The sequence below is a fragment of the Balaenoptera borealis genome (genome assembly GCF_965194805.1).
Source record: "Balaenoptera borealis genome assembly, chromosome: 1".
Lineage (NCBI taxonomy): Eukaryota > Metazoa > Chordata > Mammalia > Artiodactyla > Balaenopteridae > Balaenoptera > Balaenoptera borealis.
Window position 1 is genome coordinate 189,600,895 of NC_138860.1, and position 17,664 is coordinate 189,618,558.

Here is a 17,664-nt window from a genome sequence, read left to right on the forward strand (position 1 = left end):
CACATTTCACCTCTTTATTGGCAGCCAGCGCAGCCCGGACTGAGCTCTCCCGTGGGCTTACACTTCCCAAGCCAAGGCTGAGGAGCCCAGAGGCCTCCTGGGCGCCCCATTCCACCTTCAACCCTGAGAACAGTGGAGACTTCCAGTTCACCCTGCCCCGGCTTGATCCTGCCCGACCCACTGGTCAGGTGGAGCCACAGCGCCTGGTGTAGTCCTGGGTGGAGGCCTGGAGGTGCTCGGTGCTGTTGAGATCTGGGCGGCACAGGATCACATAGCACTTGGGGAGGAAATAACCGCTGAAGCCGCCACTCAGGCTGCTCAGCATGGCCAGCACGTTGACCGCGGGCAGGTAGTTGCCCTGGTAGACACTGGCCATGGTGAAGAAGGCGATCCAGGACACGAAGTCGAGGAGCAGGCTGCTGCAGGCAAAGGCGCTGACCTAGAGGAGGCCATTGTAGGCGAAAGCCAGCGTGAAGCCCAGTGAGTCAGCCTCTGTGCAGTCAAGCACCACCAGCTGAGGGAAGGGCTGGTATTCCCTGGTGGGCAGTGGGGTCCACACTGCAAGCCACATTAGACAGATAAGCAGCTGGGTTGTTGAGCTGATCACCACAAACAGGCCAGCACCGTGGTTTTGGACCCACGCATGGAAGAAGGTGGGTACCTTGGCAGAAAACTGGAAGATGAACACAAGTCGGAAGGAGCAGATCGTCAGGCAGGACAGGAAGATGGCAAAACCAAGGGCACAGAGGCCTTTGCGCAGCAGGCATGTGGGCAGCGTGGGCTCCCCAAAGGAGCCATAGTGGCCGCAGCTGCCCCCCGCCAGGGAGCCCAGCATGAGGAAGCACAGCCGGCCTCCAGCCGATCTCACCACAGGCGTGTCTAGGTGCCAGGCAAACAGGCCAGCAGTCCCAGCCCCCAGCAGCAGCAGCAGCAGCGTATTAGCTGCCAGGAGCACCCAAGAGATGGGCTCATGCCAAGTCAGAAACACCACGGTGCATGGGAAGCAGGTCTGGCTTCTCTCAGGTGCCCACTCTTCTCTCCCACAAGGTTGGCAGCTGTAGGGGTCTGGAAGGGAAGGCAGAGAGGGTTCCTGAGAGCCGGGTAAGCATAGCAGGAATGGGGAAGGGAAGGGAGGCCGTGCAAGCCCGCAAGGTTCTGGGAGGGCTGTAGCACAGGAGCTGGGCTCTGCCAGGCACAGCAAGATGGGGTAGCCCTGAGTGAGGGCCCCCAGGCCAAGTGTTTCCTCAACATGCCTGTGTTAATTACAGACTGTGGAGACACTTGCACTTGGGTCGGTTCTGTATGGCTCATGATCCCATGAAACCCAGAAGGGGTTTGCAAACCAAGAGGTCGTAGAGAGGGCCTTAACCCACATAACCTTGAGGCTATGATCCAATGCGAGCAGCCAGCCCCAAAGGAAGGGTCTTTTCATCTCTCCCCAGCACTCCCACTAGCCAAATCCACCTGCCTGAGCTGCCGCTCTGTGGTTTCTCTGAGTTGACTCTCTCAGGGTAGAAGAGATACATTCCCACGCCCGCAGAGACAGTAAAAGGAAGGCACGTGGCCCCTGGAGTCCAGCTCTGGGCTGAGCCCCTAGCTACCTCCGTTTGCTCTCCGGTCTTGACCTTGCATCACTGGGTAGAGTATGCTTTTTGTCCTGCTGCAAACATGCTAGTATCTGCATTCAGGCCAAGCTCTTCAAGGTGTCAGCTGTCACTGGCATGGACAACAGAAGGGACTTCATACAGATAACATGGGGGGCACAAAGGGAATGATAGCCACATCTGTTTGGATAAAGAGGTTGAATTTAGGGGGACTTCCCTGGTGGTCCAGTGGTTAAGACTCTGAGCTCCCAATGCAGGGGGCCTGGGTTCGATCCCAGGTCGGGGAACTAGATCCTGCAGGCCGCAACTAAGAGCCCGCATGCCGCAACTAAAAGATCCCCCATGCCACAAGTAGAGATCCTGCACACGGCAACGAAGATCCCATGTGCTGCAACTAAGACCCAGTGCAGCCAAATAAATAAATATTTTTTTAAAATATATGTTGAATTTAGGATGAAATTGCCTCTGTAGGCGTTGGGTTGGGAGCTGTCTAATAAAGAACTCAGGTAGGGACTTCCCTGGTGGTCCAGTGGTTAAGAATCCGCCTTCCAATGCAGGGAACACGGGTTTGATCCCTGGTCAGGGAACTAAGATCCCACATGCTGCAGGGCAACTAAGCCCACATGCTGCAACCACTGAGCCCACATGCCACAACTGCAGAGAAGCCCATGGGCCGCAGCGAAAGATCCTGCATGCCACAACTAAGACTCAATGCAGCCAAAAACAAAAGAAAGAAAGAAAGAGAAAGAAAGAAAGAAAGAACTCAGCTATATATGAGGCCTTCAACTGCTTGTTTCTTTCTGCTTGATCAGAATTCAGTCTGATGGAAGGTGTCCCCCAACCTGTCCCTAACTGGCAGCAAAGTGACCAGGGTCCTGGTTCTGCACATGTGTGGCCCAAGGGAGGTCCATTCATCTGCTCTACAGACCCTAGGAGTGCTGGATGATTCGCCCACTCATCACTGGGTCACTCACCACTCTTGTTGAGGAAGGTCCCGGCCTCACAGAGCACACACTCGAAGCAGCAGTGGTGGAAACCCATGATCACTCTCTGGTGCCCTTCAGGACAGTCTCTGGAACACACAGACTGAGGCACCCTGCAAGAAGCCACAGGTGTTCTGCAACCATGCGGAGGGGCCCAGCTCAAGGGACACTCGCTCTTAGGATGGAAAACTGGATCTCTGGGCATCCGCCTTCGCGGATTACTCCCAGGGCAGAGCCCCTGGTTGTGTGAACCAGCGACGACCGGGCGTCTGTCTGTGAGCCCGTGGAGCTCCCCTGGCAGGGCTGGGGAGAGTCACAGTGGCCTGATACCTGGGATCCCCTCTCCTGCTCTGTGTCAGCATTGTCCCCGTGCTCCAGGCTGCCCGTCAGGCAGTCACCTGGTGAGTGACCACGTCCCCGTTACCTGGTTGTCCTTTCCATGCCACTGGATTTTGATCGTATTTATGTCTAGCCAAACTGGAGACCACAAGGAGGAGCCAATGACCCTGAAGGTCCAGTTGGGGCCACTCCAGTCCCAGGCAATTATGTTATAACTGCTGAGGGGGTCGCCATTGTCATTAAATGTCACGATGTCCTTGTGTAAAAGGAAATTCACCTTGCGGATCTGCTCCAGAAGCTGAAACAAACAGGGATAACGGCGCTGCCATAGCTGACACAGGCTGCTCCTCCAGGACCCACCGGGACCCAGATGGCTCAGGAAGCAAGTGCATGGGGCCTTGCTGAGCTTCTATCTGGGTGGTTTCAGCCCATCTAGAAGTTCTGGTCCCTTCCTCAGGCCCTCTCCCCTCCTAGGAGGCCCCTTCACCCTCCTATCCAGCCTCCTGAGTGAGAGGAAGTCTCGAACAAAGGAGCCCTCTGCAGAGGTTTCAAGCCCTGGATCTGAGGCATGGTGGGTGGGAGGGGCCACAGTTCAGAGAACAGAAGACGAACACGAGCCTCAGAGACGGGATCAGCCTCCAGTCGGGGGCCTTTGCCCCCCACCCCTTGCATTTAGGGTAGCCGAAGAGGAACCGCTCCGCTTGCCTCAGGAAAGCACCCTGATATAGGGTGCCAGTGGCAGGTTAAGTGCCTTACCTGCCAGGGGTAGACCCAGCCTCTGGAACAGACTCCAGAGGCGCAGCCCAGGAGCTGGTGGAGGCTGTGAGCCACGGCATAGACAGCCTGGTACACGTCGTAGGCGGAGCCCATGGAGAATGCTCCAAGTGTGGGCATCTTCTGTGCCGTGGAAGCCCAGCACCCTCTGCAGAGCTGCTTGCTGCTGCACCAGGAGCCCCTGAGGCAAGGCGCAAGGGCTCCTTTGTCCGCCCCGACATAGGCCTCTTCAAACTCCTTCAGGCCAGGGACACGCCTCTGTGGGATGGCCACGCCCAGCGCTGTGTCGACGCCCCAGATCCCAGGCACACTGCTCATGTGTCTGGAGATGGCCCAGTCTTCTGAGGCGACCCACACCTTGGCAGTCAGCTTGGCCAGCACCGCGGACTCAAAGAACACCCTGGCCAGCTGCCTGCCGGAGAAAACGACCACGACCGTGGTCCTCGCTTGGGCCAGGCAGCGCATCACGCTCTGCGTCCTCTCATCGCCCGGCTGGGCAGAGAAAGGCACAATGTCTTTGCAGGCAACGCGGATGCCCTGCTGGGTGGCCTGGCCCTCCAGCGCCTGCACCCCTAGCTGCCCACCATGGAGATCCAGACCCACCCGAACCTCCGCAACGGCAGCATCAAGATCTCCACCTGGTGCTCATCACTTGGGATGGCGCGCAGAAAAGAGGGGTAGAGCCGCTTCACGCCGACCGTCACGCTGCTGGCATCGTAACTGACCTGCGGGGTTCAGGTCAGCAAGTTCAGTGGCATCAGCCTCGAGTGAGGGCCCCCCAGTGCCAGCCCTGTGCTGGGCGCGGGGACACGGGGAGGATGGAGACATCCTGGCGCAGGGTCTCAAGCAGAGCACCACTTGACACACGAGGCTAAGAGGTTACACGTCAGGTAGGGAGCAGGTCCCTAGGGAGACTTCTGGGAGAAGAATGGGAATCTGTCCTGTGGACAAAGGGACCACAACCGCATGCAGGGAGCGAAACGGTACGTGCGTGGGGCCCTTCAGGGACTTCCACTCGGCTGGAGGTCAGATCCAGGAAGAAAGAGAGCCTGAGCAGGTGTGTCTGGTCAGGGCGGGAAGCCTTAGCCCCCGTGCTGCGGGGCTGGGGCTTTATCCCAAGGCCTCAGGGTTTAGGTAGTGAAGTGACATCAGACTTGTGTTTTAGGAGTGTATCTCTGATCAGTGAGGAACGTGTTTAAAAAGGCTCAAGGCCAGGGGAATTCCCTGGCTATCCAGTGGTTAGAACTCCGAGCTTTCACTGCTAAGGGCACAAGTTCAATCCCTGGTCAGGGAACTAACAACAACAAAAAAAAGGCTCAAGGCCAGAGTCACGGAGAACTCCTAGGACCTGATGGAATCATCTAGATGAGAGGGGAGGGCGGTCAGTTAAAGCTGCGGCAGTGGCCATAGAGAAGAAGGGACAGAGCTGGCAGCGGTGAGGGCCCCCTCCCTCACCGACCCCCGGCAGAGGCCGTGGAGATGAGCTAAACGTCGGGGCAGGGAAGGGAGTGCAGGTAGGACTGCAGGGTTTCTGGCTTCCTTAGAGACAGTCGCTCTGCCAGATGGGCCGGGGAGAGGATGCAGGAAGACAAGAGGCTTGTGTTACGTGGGAAGGGAAGTTCATCTGGGGGCCTGCTGGGTCCATGAAGTGGAGACGCTGGGCGCTGGGCGAGCATCTGGAAATAAGGTGGGTGCTCAGGAGTCAGAAGGAAGGTGGAGACAGGAATTTCAGCCCGGGCCTCGGCCTGCCTGGGAAGGGGAGGGGTCTGCCCTAGGGAGTCACCGCCTTCTCAGAGCAGATGGGGGGCGGGGGGCAGAATTCTCTAAAGGAGACCAAGAAAGAAGTGCCCCAAGTGAAAGAGTCATAAATGCTGAGGGAAAGTGTCAAAATGGTCAAATGGAGGGACGTCCCTGGCCGTCCAGTGGTTAAGACTCCACGCTCTCAATGCAGGGGGCATGGGTTTGATTCCCTGGTCGGGGAGCTAAGATCCCGCATGCTGAGCAGCATGGGGCCAAAAAAAAAAAAAAAAGATCAAATGGATTAAAGGCCACCTACCAGGCCCTGCACCAGCCCACCTGAGCAAGACGGTGCAGTGTAGGATTCCACCTCCAGGCTGGCCACCTGAACCACGTCCAATCCCTACCCAGCCTGCACCTTCCAGCGCCGGCTAGAAGGGCAGAGTCCAGGGCAGCGGAGGGAGGAGTAAAGGCAAAGAGGGAGAAGCCAACAGGAAGAGAGGACTCTGCGGAGAAGTCTGCATGGAAGCGGGGCAGAGTCCGCCAGGTCCGAGAGGAGAAGTGCCTGGAGGATAGAGGAGGACAGGGCAAGCGTGTAGGTGGAGGAGGAGGCCCAGGGAGAGGTCGACGAGCAGAGGAGGGGAGGGACGGGACTGGCCCGCACAGGGACAGATGCCACACCTCTGAGCCTGAGTCTGGGGGGGGTGGGAAACGAAGGGTGTTCAGTTCTGCACAAAGGTGATAGGACAGCGGGAGGAGAAAGAAGGGCAGAAGTTTCCAAGGAGAATGGATTTTCCAGTGAGCACTGAGGCAGGGAGACCTGGAAGCGGCGCTTGGACAGGAAGGAATGCCAGGCAGGTGACTAACGAGCAGTGACCGCCCAGGAGGCCCAGGAGTCCAGGCTGGCCTCAGGCACGGCAGCTCCTGCCCACCCACCCCAGCCCACACTGGACTTGGCAGGAGGGGAGATGAGTGAACTGCCAGGGCGCCAGCTTATCAGGGGCACCAGGAAGGGGCTCGGCAGGGCTGCAGTGGTGGCCACATGGCTGCTGGCATCGGGCCCAATCACCGCCACAATCGCGGGGGAGTAGTGGGCAGGGTCTCCTTGGCTCTCCACGTAGCGCGTCCCTGGCGTGCTCAGCGTGGCAAACACGTTGGCTGACTCCGAGCACCCGTCGTACGGCTTGTACCCCAGGGTGACGTTGGGCAGCAGGGCAGTGGAGTTGTTTATCTCCTTGATGCCAAACTGCATGGCCTGGAAGAGGTGGTAGCCGTGGCCATTGAAGGTGTTGGGCCTGTAGGGAAAGCCAGGCTGAGAGCTGAAAAGGGCAAAAGGCCCTGCTGAGACCCTCTGGTCTCCTGGAACCCCAGGCTTGGGGGGTAGAAAAGAACATCTGAGGTCATCTGTTCAGCCCCCTACAACCATGACCTCAGTGTGGACCCTGTGGCACACACAGTTCTGTTGAAAGGCCTTCAGAGAGGTAGGGGACAAATTGGAGAAATACATATACCATGCCCGCTTCCCCCCCAGTAAGCATGTTAGCCCTGAAAGGCTCCCAAGTCCCGTAGGAGAGAAACCTGCTATATTAGTCAGGGTTCTCCAGAGAAACAGAACCAAGATGAGATACATATATATACACAGAGAGAGAGAGAGAGAGAGAGAGGGAGAGAGGGAGACAGAGTGAGAGAGAGAGCAAACAAGAGAGGTTTATTTTAAGGAATTAGCTCATGGGATTATGGGGGCTGGCTAGTCTGGGATTTGCAGGGCAGGCTAGAAAATCCCACGAGACTTTATTTTGCAGTTGAGGCTGAAGGTGGAGTTCTTTCCTTTTCCAGGGACCTCCATCTTTTCTCTTAAGGTCTTCAACTGTTTGGATGAGGCCCACCTACATGATGGAGGGCAATCTGCTTTACTCAGTCTATTGATTTAAATGTTAACCACGGGCTTCCCTGGTGGCGCAGTGGTTGAGAATCTGCCTGCCAATGCAGGGGACACGGGTTCGAGCCCTGGTCTGGGAGGATCCCACATGCCGCGGAGCGGCTAGGCCCATGAGCCACAAATACTGAGCCTGCGCGTCTGGAGCCTGTGCTCTGCAACGAGAGAGGCCGCGATAGTGAGAGGCCCACGCACCGCGATGAAGAGTGGCCCCCGCTCGCCACAACTAGAGAAAGCCCTCGCACAGAAACGAAGACCCAACACAGCCAAAAATTAATTAATTAATTAATTAATAATAATTAAAGGTACTAATAATTAAAAAAATAAAACCAAAAACCAAATTCCCAATGGTGCATGTAAAATACCTGGATAAGCATCATGTCAAAAAAAATAAAAAATAAATGTTAACCACGTCTATGGGAATTCTCTGGTGGTCCAGTGGTTAAGACTTCACCTTCCAGTGCAGTGGGTGTGGGTTCGATCCCTGGCTGGGAGCTAATATGCCACATGCCTCGCAGCCAAAAAAACCAAAACGTAAAACAGAAGCAATATTGTAACAAATTCAGTAAAGACTTTAAAAATGGTCCACATCAAAAAAATGTTAGGGCTTCCCTGGTGGCGCAGTGGCTGAGAATCTGCCTGTCAATGCAGGGGACATGGGTTTGAGCCCTGGTCTGGGAGGATCCCACATGCCGCGGAGCAACTGGGCCCGTGAGCCACAATTACTGAGCCTGCGCTTCTGGAGCCTGTGCTCCGCAACAAGAGAGGCCACGATAGTGAGAGGCCCGCGCACTGCGATGAAGAGTGGCCCCCGCTTGCCACAACTAGAGAAAGCCCTCGCACAAAAAAAACGAAGACCCAACACAGCCATGGATAAGTGAATAAATGAATAAAATTTAAAAAAAAAAATTATAAAAAAAAACCTTAAAGAAAAATAGGTAAATATTAACCACGTCTAAAAATACCTTCACAGCAACATCTAGACTGGTGTTTAACCAAACATCTGGGCACCAGGCCCTAGCCAAGTTGACACATGAAATTAACCACAGTCCGTGCTTAACCTTGTTTAACTAGTACTTTTCACTGGGACACTCGTGCCTGTGATGAGGGCCTGTGTTCCTCATGGCCTCTCTGGGAAACACCGACAAGGGCTCACTGGGGACATGATTCAGCCCAGCCCCGCTTGGAGAGTGTGCCAGCCTGTTCCATTTCCCAGCCTCTCTGCTTGTTGCTAGGCTCTCCCATCGTTCCGATCACTTCTGTCCTTGAGTCACTGGAAGGAAATGCAGTACCTCCTGCCCATGACAGCCCTTTAGTTATCTGAAGCCGGTTTTCATATGTCTCCTCCTCCCTCAAGTCTTTTCTTCCCAAGCTCCCACCTGTAGCTCTTTGGGCCAGTCCTCCTGCGCCAGGCTTTCCAGAACCTTCCTCCTGGGCTGGCTGTCAGGTGTGCTTCATGTTTCGGGCATCCTACTGCTGAGCCGTGATACATCTTCAAGCTGCCCAAATCTAATGCTTGTATGGATGGCAAGCAACTGTCTTCTTTATAAGAAAGGCCGTTGTTTTTTCTACCTAGACTGTTGACTTCATGAAGACACCAACCTAATTTATCTTTGCTAAGCTCCTGATGCATCTACTGCTATGTGTCCCCACATAGGGGGGAAGCCTCCCCTGGAGAACCGTACTTGCCGTCTGGGAGACTAAGGAGTGTGAACTTGGGGAGGAATGGGGTGGCGGAGGAGACGGAGGAGGGGAAAGACCACGCTTGCTTAATCCTTGCCATCTGGTTACGTCACAAAGCCAGGAAACAACTGGCATGGAATTAAAAGACAAAGGACTCTAACAGCCAGGGCAAAAAGACATATTACAAAGTGGAAACTGTATTACAAGGTGCCAGGGAAGGGGCTAGCTAGCGCTTGAAGGTGGCGCCTGCAGCTTGGGTAGAGACTGGAGGCAACTCAGACGGTCACCCCAGAGGCAGAACTGGCAGGGTCGTGCTGAGGGGGGGCTGGCAGAGGGCCTCATAGGCATGGGCCCCCCTAGGTGACAGTTCTGCTGACCCCTCACTCACCTGTCACAGAAGGTCACTGTGGGTCTGCGTCTCACCCCTAGGTGGTCACCGTGGAGAGGAAACAGGCCCGCAAGCAGGTAATCCCCAGGGAGGCTGAAGTCAGAGGAGGACACGGTGCTGTGGCAGCTGAAAGCCCAGCAGCAGGAGAGGGAAAGCTGCAGGCCGACGAGGTGTGGCCCCCCAGAGTAACACGCTGGCCAGACCTCCCTGCGCCTGGCATGGCCACGCCGCGCCCTGGGACCAGGCCGGGCCTTTTAACTAGAATGGTCGGCCGCTGCCCAGATACTTCCCGGTTTCATGCCTTTGGAAGGGGTGGGATTGGAACCCAGTTGTAGGAACCGGGCTGTTTGCCTCCACCGTCTGGGGCTACCGTCCTCCTCAGGAACGGGGCAGGGTAAAGGCACAGGTGCAAACCGGGTGGCACCCACTGGCCCTTCCTCTGGACGGTTGTGGGTTCTGTCCTTGCACTGCTGCCTGTGGCTTCACCTGGCTCAGAAAGGGAGCCCTGGTATTTGGGGGCAGGCAGAGGAAGGCTGGAACACATCTTCTCTGGGGGCCTTGAGGAACAGGGTGTGGAAGGTTGCTCTCTGGGAGCTGAGGATTTTAAAACCTTTTACCTGGGCCTCAGTTTACCCAGTGAGACAAGGCTTTGAGTTAACCTTGCAACTCCACACACCCACCCCAGTCCTCAGTGTCCTGAAATTGAAATTCTGAGTAAATCATCCCGATTTCGCCTTGTTATAAACAGGGTTGCTCCCTTCAGCTCAAAGACACATGCATGCAAACAGGGTATGCAAATAGACCGGTTTTGTTTAAAACGTCAATCCTGGAGATTTCTCTGCAGGAAAAAAAAATCCTAGGTGGATTTCCGGAGAGGTGGCCTTGGACTCGGGGTATCTGACTTTCCCTCTGCAGGCGGCCGGGGTGGGGCTTTTGCATAATGTAAATGGAGCCTTCGTTGGGACACCCGGCCCGGGTGTCGCCCCAGGCGGCCCCCAGACCCGCCCCCCACCGCCGGAGGGCCTGAGCCTCCAAGGGGCCGGGTGAGGCCCGGAGGCCCTGCCGAGGCCGCCGGCAGAGGGCGCGCGCGGCTCCCAGGCCGCTGGACGGGCCGCGGGGCGGAGCGACGGGATCTCGCGAGATTGTCGAGCAGCAGGCACCGGTGGGCAGCATGGCTGACTCGCTGCTACTGTTTAAGAGGGGTCCTTCTCGCTCTACATGGCTGCGGGCCCGCAAGGCCCGGCCCCACCTCATCCTCAGCTACCGGCCCCGCCGCCGGCTCGGGAGGCTGCGCTGGCGCGGCCGAAGGCGCTTTCGGCGGCGATTGCTGCAGGCCCAGGCGGCCGGCGCTGACTGGCGGGAGGGCTGCTGCCTGGTGTCGCGCTCGGCGGCGCCCCGGAGGCCCAAGACCGCGGCCCCCAGCCCCCGCCCGGCCGAGGATCCGGCCCCGAGTTGTTCCGCGCTCCTCCCCATCCCGCCAGTGCGGTCGGCCGGCTCGGGCCGCGCCGTGTTGCTGCTGCCGCTGGGGCAGGTAGGTCGCGCCCGGGAAGCCGGAAGGGCAGAGCAGGAGGGGTGGGGACGCAGCCCCGGGAGCTGCAGGCTGGGAGAGGCCCGTGTCCCCCTGCGGGTCCTTTGGACGCATTCCTCGGGCGGTGGTGCTGGGCAGAGCGTAACAAGGACCCTCCCGAGGGAATTCTAAGTCTTCGGGGCTGGAGGGACTTTAGTAGTAATGATAATAATATAATGTATATATATATAATACATACATTATATATATAATATACTATATATATAATATATACAATATAATAATATAATGATAATAATAGCACTTGCATTTACCGAGTGCTTAGAAATGTCAGGCTGTAAGTGTTCTAAGTGTTTGGGGCATACGAACCCATTTAGTACTCATGCATGCTCTACGGAGTCATTACCGTTAGGAATGGTTACAGAAAGAAAGAATATAGCTTAGGTAACTTGCCAGAAAGTTATACAGCAGAGGTAGAGCCAGCAGTCAAACCCTGGCAGCCTGATTGCAGGGCCCCTGACGTTCACCTGAACGTTGGTCTGGGAGGTCCCCCGCAATACAGGAGGGAGGTGAAAACCCAAGAACGGGAGAGACTCGGCAGGCGCTGGACCTTTGTAAGAACAGGGAGCCATGAGTACAGCAGAGCTGAGTTCAGGGGGCCCCCCCTGGGTCAGTGTTCACCAGACTCTCTGTCCCTGTAGCTGCCATAGGATATGATCTTAGGTTAAAAATATTAATATTTTAATCTATTAGTTTAAAATACTAGATAGTCACCTACAGGGTATTCTGTTACTTGGAAATCAGCCTCCTTTTGATGTCTGAGTAGCCAGTTAAGATCTTAGATGTTTTCTGTCATTGGTAACAGAATCTGTAACCTTATTTCTTCCTTTCTTTTTTCTTTCCCTCTAGGGCTTTACTTTTAGCGGGATCTGTCGTGTGACCTGCCTCTATGGCCAGGTGCAGGTGTTTGGTTTTACCATCAGCCAAGGCCAACCTCCCCAAAATGTCTTCTCTACCTATACCCACTCTCGCCTGACTATCAATGCAGTTCATTACTCAGTGCATGAGAAAAGCAAGAAAGAGATGAAAAGGGAAGCCCGAAGTTTGCTCAGATCTTATCTGAACCAAGGTAATGAAAAAAACTGCATGATTTACTAAGGGTGTATCATAATAAGGTGAATAATTTTTTTTTTTTTTTTTTTTTGGCTGCGCTTCCCGGCATGTGGGATCTTAGTTCCCCGACCAGGGATTGAACCCGTGCCCCCTGCATTGGAAGCGCAGAGTCTAAACCCCTGGACGGCCGGGGAAATCCCAAGGCAAATAATTTTCAGATGCTTACTATGGCCTAGAACTTGTACTCTTTACTGGTATCTATTTAAACTCTCACCAGGGTCTTGAGAGTGAAGCTATTGTTTTCACGATTTTACAGATGAGAAAAGTTGCCCAAGGCCACACAGCGTGTTTAGGTAGCAAACCTGGATTGACTTCCCCACCCAGGTGTGTTCCTGTCATGCAATATGGCCTCCTGAAAAAGTCTTTCAAACATAATTCCTAGTCTCAAAAAGTTTGAAATTTAGCAGAGGAGGAGGAGGTCCTAAAGGGCATAGAGTTTAATGGCGTGCTATTTCTAAGGTAGTTTATATCTCTCTTTACAGATGACAGATATTGTTTGATGAAGAATTTTTCTCCTCTGTGTTCCATTCTGTTGCTGGAACGTCTGAAAACCTCCACTGTGAACTTCATAATCAGCCATCCAGGTTTATCTTACGTTTTCGTACAAGAGGTAGAACCAGTTTTCATTCAGAGTTTTGCTAATTACTTTCACCAAAACAGTCAGATGACTATGTAGGATGCCCCCTTGGAAGATCAGTCTGTCTGTCACATTGTGCTGTAAGTCATACAGAATGTGACATGTGTGTAAAGTAAAAGTAGTCAGTATAGAAGGCTATATCATGAAAATTGTCTCTTCTACCCCCCTTAGCTTCATTCCCCAGAGAAAGTCATCGTTTTCTACTATAGTTGGTTAAATGCCTTTTGATATTTCTTCAGTGGTTATCTTTATATTTTTTTAAATGGTTATCTTTATATTTTGATTTACTAACTTGAGACAGTATGAATTTTCTCTAAACTCTGAATGAGAATGAGTAATTTCAATGTACTTACACTTTCTCCCATCTCTCTCTTTCTTCATCTCCAAATTTTTGCTGCCCTTATTATTAATTTCCTGAAGTCGGGTCGGTCACTATAATTGTCTCCCACGAGCCAGTAGACTGAGTCAACTCTATAGGAACATCAGACAGACTGGGTGTGAGGTGTGACCGCTTGGGTGCACGGAGACGGGGCGCTGCAGGAGGAGACTTAAATCTGTAGCTTAAAGATGCCTCTTAGACATTCAGCTGGAAATGTCAAGTGGGAGGTGCAGTGTGTGAGTCAAGTTCAGAGAGGAGGTTGGGAATGTAAATTTGGGAGCTTTCAGCAGAAGAGGGTTCTGGAGCCCATGAGACAGGATAGTAACACCAAGGAGTTGATACAGGTAAAAATGAGAAGCTTCCGGGTCTGAGCCCGAGGAGCAACAAAGGGACTGAGCAAAGCAGGCGGGTGTGGTCGGGGAGCCACTGAAGGACGCGGAGGCCCCGAGGCAGCTGATGGTGAGATGAGGCCTGAGAAGGGAACTTGGGTGCAGAATCATCATCTGGACAAGAGTGGTTTCATTGCATTGCTGAGGGGGCTAGCCTAACTGGAATGGGGTCAAGACCTGGGGAAGAGCGGAACTCAAGGATTTAGTAGTAAGGGATTTTGCTTTTAGAGAGTTTAGCTGTAAAGGGAAGAAAGAAATGAAACAGTGGTGGGAGGAGTGAACATGAACTAGAGAGTTCTGGTTTTTGTTCAGGTGGATGGAAAAAAACCTCGTGATTGAACACAGCAGGTAGGAAAGATCCACAGGAGAGAGCACGCTGGTGCATGAGGGAGAGGATGGCTGGAGCGAGGTGGGGGATTGGACCTCGAGGGGCGGGTTCTGGTGTCTGTGTGGAGGGTTGGCCTTAGGAGCAGAGGCAGTTCCTTCAGAGTGGCTGAAGGCAGTGCCTGGGACAGAGCCAGGGGCAAGGGGACGGTCTCTTCTGATTGCTTCCCATTACGCTGTGAGATGGTTCAAGGTTATCACCTAGGGCGTAGGAGGGGGTTGGAGGCTGGAAGATATGAAACAAGGGCAGGACAATGAGTGGGCTCTTGTGGTCACGTAAATTTAATCTAGTACAGAATCCAGCAGCTTGGTCGGAGCCACAGAGAAGGGAATGGAAATCCCGTGTTACCAAGTGAATGTTTCAGATGCCACGATCAAACTCATTCTTTTTTCATGTATTTTCAGCTTTTTGTTTTGTCCCTGCGACTTACCCAACCAGCAGTGTTTATACTCCTTATGATCTTACTTGGATAACTTTCCTTTCCACACTTACGTGTTAATACATTCTGGAATTATATTTTCATATAAGGCAGATAGTAAACTTTAGCTGATCTCATTTTATAAGATGTTCCTGTTTTTCCCTCAGTGATTGATAGTTGAGCGGAGTGTAGAATTACAGGTTCAAAGAAGTTTTCCTCGAAACCTTGAAGGACTTGCTCCATTGTTTTCTAGAATCCAGAATAGCTGCTGGGAATCCTCACCCCAGGCTGATTCTTGCTCCTTTTATGATGTCCTTCTCCTCAGGGTTGATGAATTGCATGCGGATGTGATCGTGGGTGGGGTCTCTTCCTGGGTCCTCTCTTATTCCATCTGAGACCCACTTGCTTCTGCCAGGGCCCTGCTCTCATTCCTCCGGTGGCTTTCCTGTGGTTTCCTGCTGCTTATGCTAGAATGCCATCGGACTTTATGTCTCCACTTCCCACATCCTTTCAATTCTCTTTTTTTAAAGATTTATTTATTATTTATTTATTTTTGGCTGCGTCGGGTCTTAGTTGCGGCACGTGGGCGGTTTGTTGCGGTGCACGGGCTTCTGTCTAGTTGTGGCGGTGGGTTTTTTTTTTTTCCCTCTCACTCTCTAGTTGTGGCACGCAGGCTCCAGAGTGCATGGGCTCTGTAGTTTGCGGCACGCGGGCTCTAGTTGAGGCGCGTGAGCTCAGTAGTTGTGGCGTGCTGGCTTAGTTGTCCCACAGCATATGGGCTCTCAGTTCCCCGACCAGGGCTCGAACGCCCATCGCCTGCATTGGAGAGCAGATTCTTTACTACTGGACCACCAGGGGAGTCCCTCCTTTCAACTCTTTGTCTTTTTGCTTGATGTTTTTGGAGACTGTCTTGACTTTATTCCAAATCACCAACCTGTTCTGCAGCTGGGGTCTTTGGTGGAATTTTTCTTGTGGCCATCACTTTTAAATTTCCATGCATTTTCTTTTTCTCTGGAGTCTCTCGCAGAGGTGGTGGCAGCTTGGAAGTAAGCGTAAGCTGTGAAAATAGAGACATGGACGGCTTTGGGAGTCAACCAGACTTACCGGAGGGTTGGATTTGGGGGGTGAGAGAAAGGGAGGGATCAAATTTATCTTTTGTAGCTCACAACTATATGAGGCTTATTAATTTAGAACCGAAGAAAAAGAAGTGTATTTGTTTTCATCTTTTCTTAAAGTTTACATTGTTACTTTCAGATTCCGACTTTCCAGATTAACTCTGAGTATTTCGCCTTGAAATCTGTCGGCATTAGAAGAGAGAGAAAAAAAAACGGCCTTCGTTTAACCGAGAGTGCCTTTTCAGTCATGGATGAGTTAGTCAGCATTTCTTGTGGTGAGTAATACGTACCGATACAGTCTAGCGTGTTTATCCACCAAAGCCTCAGAGGGTTACTGTTGATGATTAGCGTCCTAAAGAAGATGGCTAATTTTAGGGGTCAATGTTTGTTTCACCTCCAGAAGAAGCAGACGGCTGCCCTGTCATTCTGGTTTGTGGCTCTCAGGACATTGGAAAGTCAACATTTATTAGATACCTGATTAACCAGGTGTTAAATAGGTAAGAGTATTTTTGACATATTGCTAGATTTTTGGCAGGAAGTAGGATTTTTGATTTGAGAAACTAGATGGGAATGCGTCCTGACTCCTAAGCAGAGATTATATACAACCCTGCAAAGCCACTCAGCTGAGTGAGGCGGTCTGGTTATACCAGGTTTTGGGGTGAAGTGATGGCGCTCTCAGGTATACCCACCTTGCCTGTCGGTGAGCTCGCGACAGTTGTCACTTGGTCTCTGAAAATGTATTTGTCCAAATCCAGAGAGTCAGGGTAGGGATAAATTCTGTTGCATTTTAAAAATAAAATGTTAAGAAAGGCAAAGTTTTATCCATATAATGAGTGGACACTGTGGCCTTGCCTGCGTCCCATTTTCTCTTTATCATTCTTCTTCTGTGTTGGTTGTCGTCTTTGGAGCATTCTACCTATGAGGCTGCATAGGGTGGATTATGTCTGTGGGTCACGTAAAATCTTTACAATCTGATTTACCCTTTGGGCACAGTAAAACTGGTTAAGATTTTCTTTCTTTCTTTTAAATTTTCAGTATATCCTGCATTGACTATTTGGAATGTGATCTGGGACAGACAGAATTTACTCCGCCAGGTTGCATTTCTCTACTTAATGTTACAGAACCAGTTCTAGGTATGTATCATATACTTCTTAAATGTCTTGGTTTTATACAGTGCAAAAGTAATGATACAAAAAGTTCAAAGAGGGCTTCCCTGGTGGCCCAGTGGGTAAGAATCCGCCTGCCAATGCAGGGGACACGGGTTTGAGCCCTGGTCCGGGAAGATCCCACATGCCACGGAGCCCGTGCGCCACAACTACTGAGCCTGCGCTCTAGAGCCCACGAGCCACAACTGCTACTGAAGCCCGCGCACCTAGAACCCGTGCTCCACAACAAGAGAAGCCACCACAATGAGAAGCCCGTGCACCACAACGAGGAGTATTTCCCGCTCGCCGCAACTGGAGAAAGCCCGCACGCAGCAACGAAGACCCAACACAGCCAAGCAGCCAAGGATAGATAAATAAAATAAATAATGAATCAAAAAAAAAAAAGTATTGTTTAAAAAAAAAAATTCAAAGAATACAAAAGTATAACATATAAAAAAAGAACATTCTCCCCCGCTCCCAAACTCATGGTCTTCCCATAACTATTCCTCTAGCCTCAAAAAACAAAAACAAAAACCCAATAATACCTTTCTAGGGTTCCATTTTAGTAAATGGAACTCCCATCCATTTTATTTTATGTAAATTGGAAACAGTTTTCAGTAATATTAACATCTTATATAACCCTATACAATGACCTAAATCAAGAAATTGACATTGATATAATACTATTAACTAATCTATAGATCTTTTTTCAGAATTCATCAGTTATCCTACTAATATCCTTTTTATGTTTCAGACTCCAAATCAGAATCCCACATTGCTTTTTTTTTTTTTGGCTTTGCCTTGAGGCTTTGCAAGATCTCAGTTCCCCGACCAGGGATTGAACTCGGGCCACGGCAGTGAAAGCCTGGAATCCTAACCACTGGGCCGCCAGGGAGCTCCCACACCGCTTTCTTTTAATACAAAAATATACGTAATATGGTATTTATCATTTTAACTATTCATGTGTACAGTTCACTGGCATTAAATACATTCATAGTGTTGTATACCCATCACCACTATCTACCTCCAAAACTTTTTCACTGTCCCAAAC

At 52.0% G+C, this 17,664-nt stretch overlaps 2 protein-coding genes across 2 annotated transcripts in view; one reads left to right on the forward strand and one right to left on the reverse strand.

Annotated features, from left to right (window-relative positions):
* Positions 1-10,617, reverse strand: TAS1R1 (taste 1 receptor member 1; the record flags this gene model as incomplete). Its single annotated transcript, XM_082378586.1, is given in 10 exon segments — positions 1-439; positions 443-1,065; positions 2,579-2,700; positions 3,001-3,224; positions 3,683-4,284; positions 4,287-4,425; positions 6,435-6,732; positions 9,445-9,695; positions 9,815-10,001; positions 10,457-10,617. Coding segments are annotated over 10 exon segments (2,862 nt in total). The 3' UTR covers positions 1-184.
* NOL9 (nucleolar protein 9) overlaps positions 9,622-17,664 on the forward strand; it is a 23,053-nt gene continuing 15,010 nt past the window's right edge. Inside the window, exons 1-6 of the mRNA XM_082390655.1 lie at positions 9,622-10,975; positions 11,882-12,101; positions 12,628-12,755; positions 15,608-15,743; positions 15,869-15,965; positions 16,504-16,601. Of these exons, the coding sequence (XP_082246781.1) occupies positions 10,616-10,975; positions 11,882-12,101; positions 12,628-12,755; positions 15,608-15,743; positions 15,869-15,965; positions 16,504-16,601 (1,039 nt within the window). The 5' untranslated portion in view covers positions 9,622-10,615. The remainder of the gene's footprint in view (positions 10,976-11,881; positions 12,102-12,627; positions 12,756-15,607; positions 15,744-15,868; positions 15,966-16,503; positions 16,602-17,664) is intronic.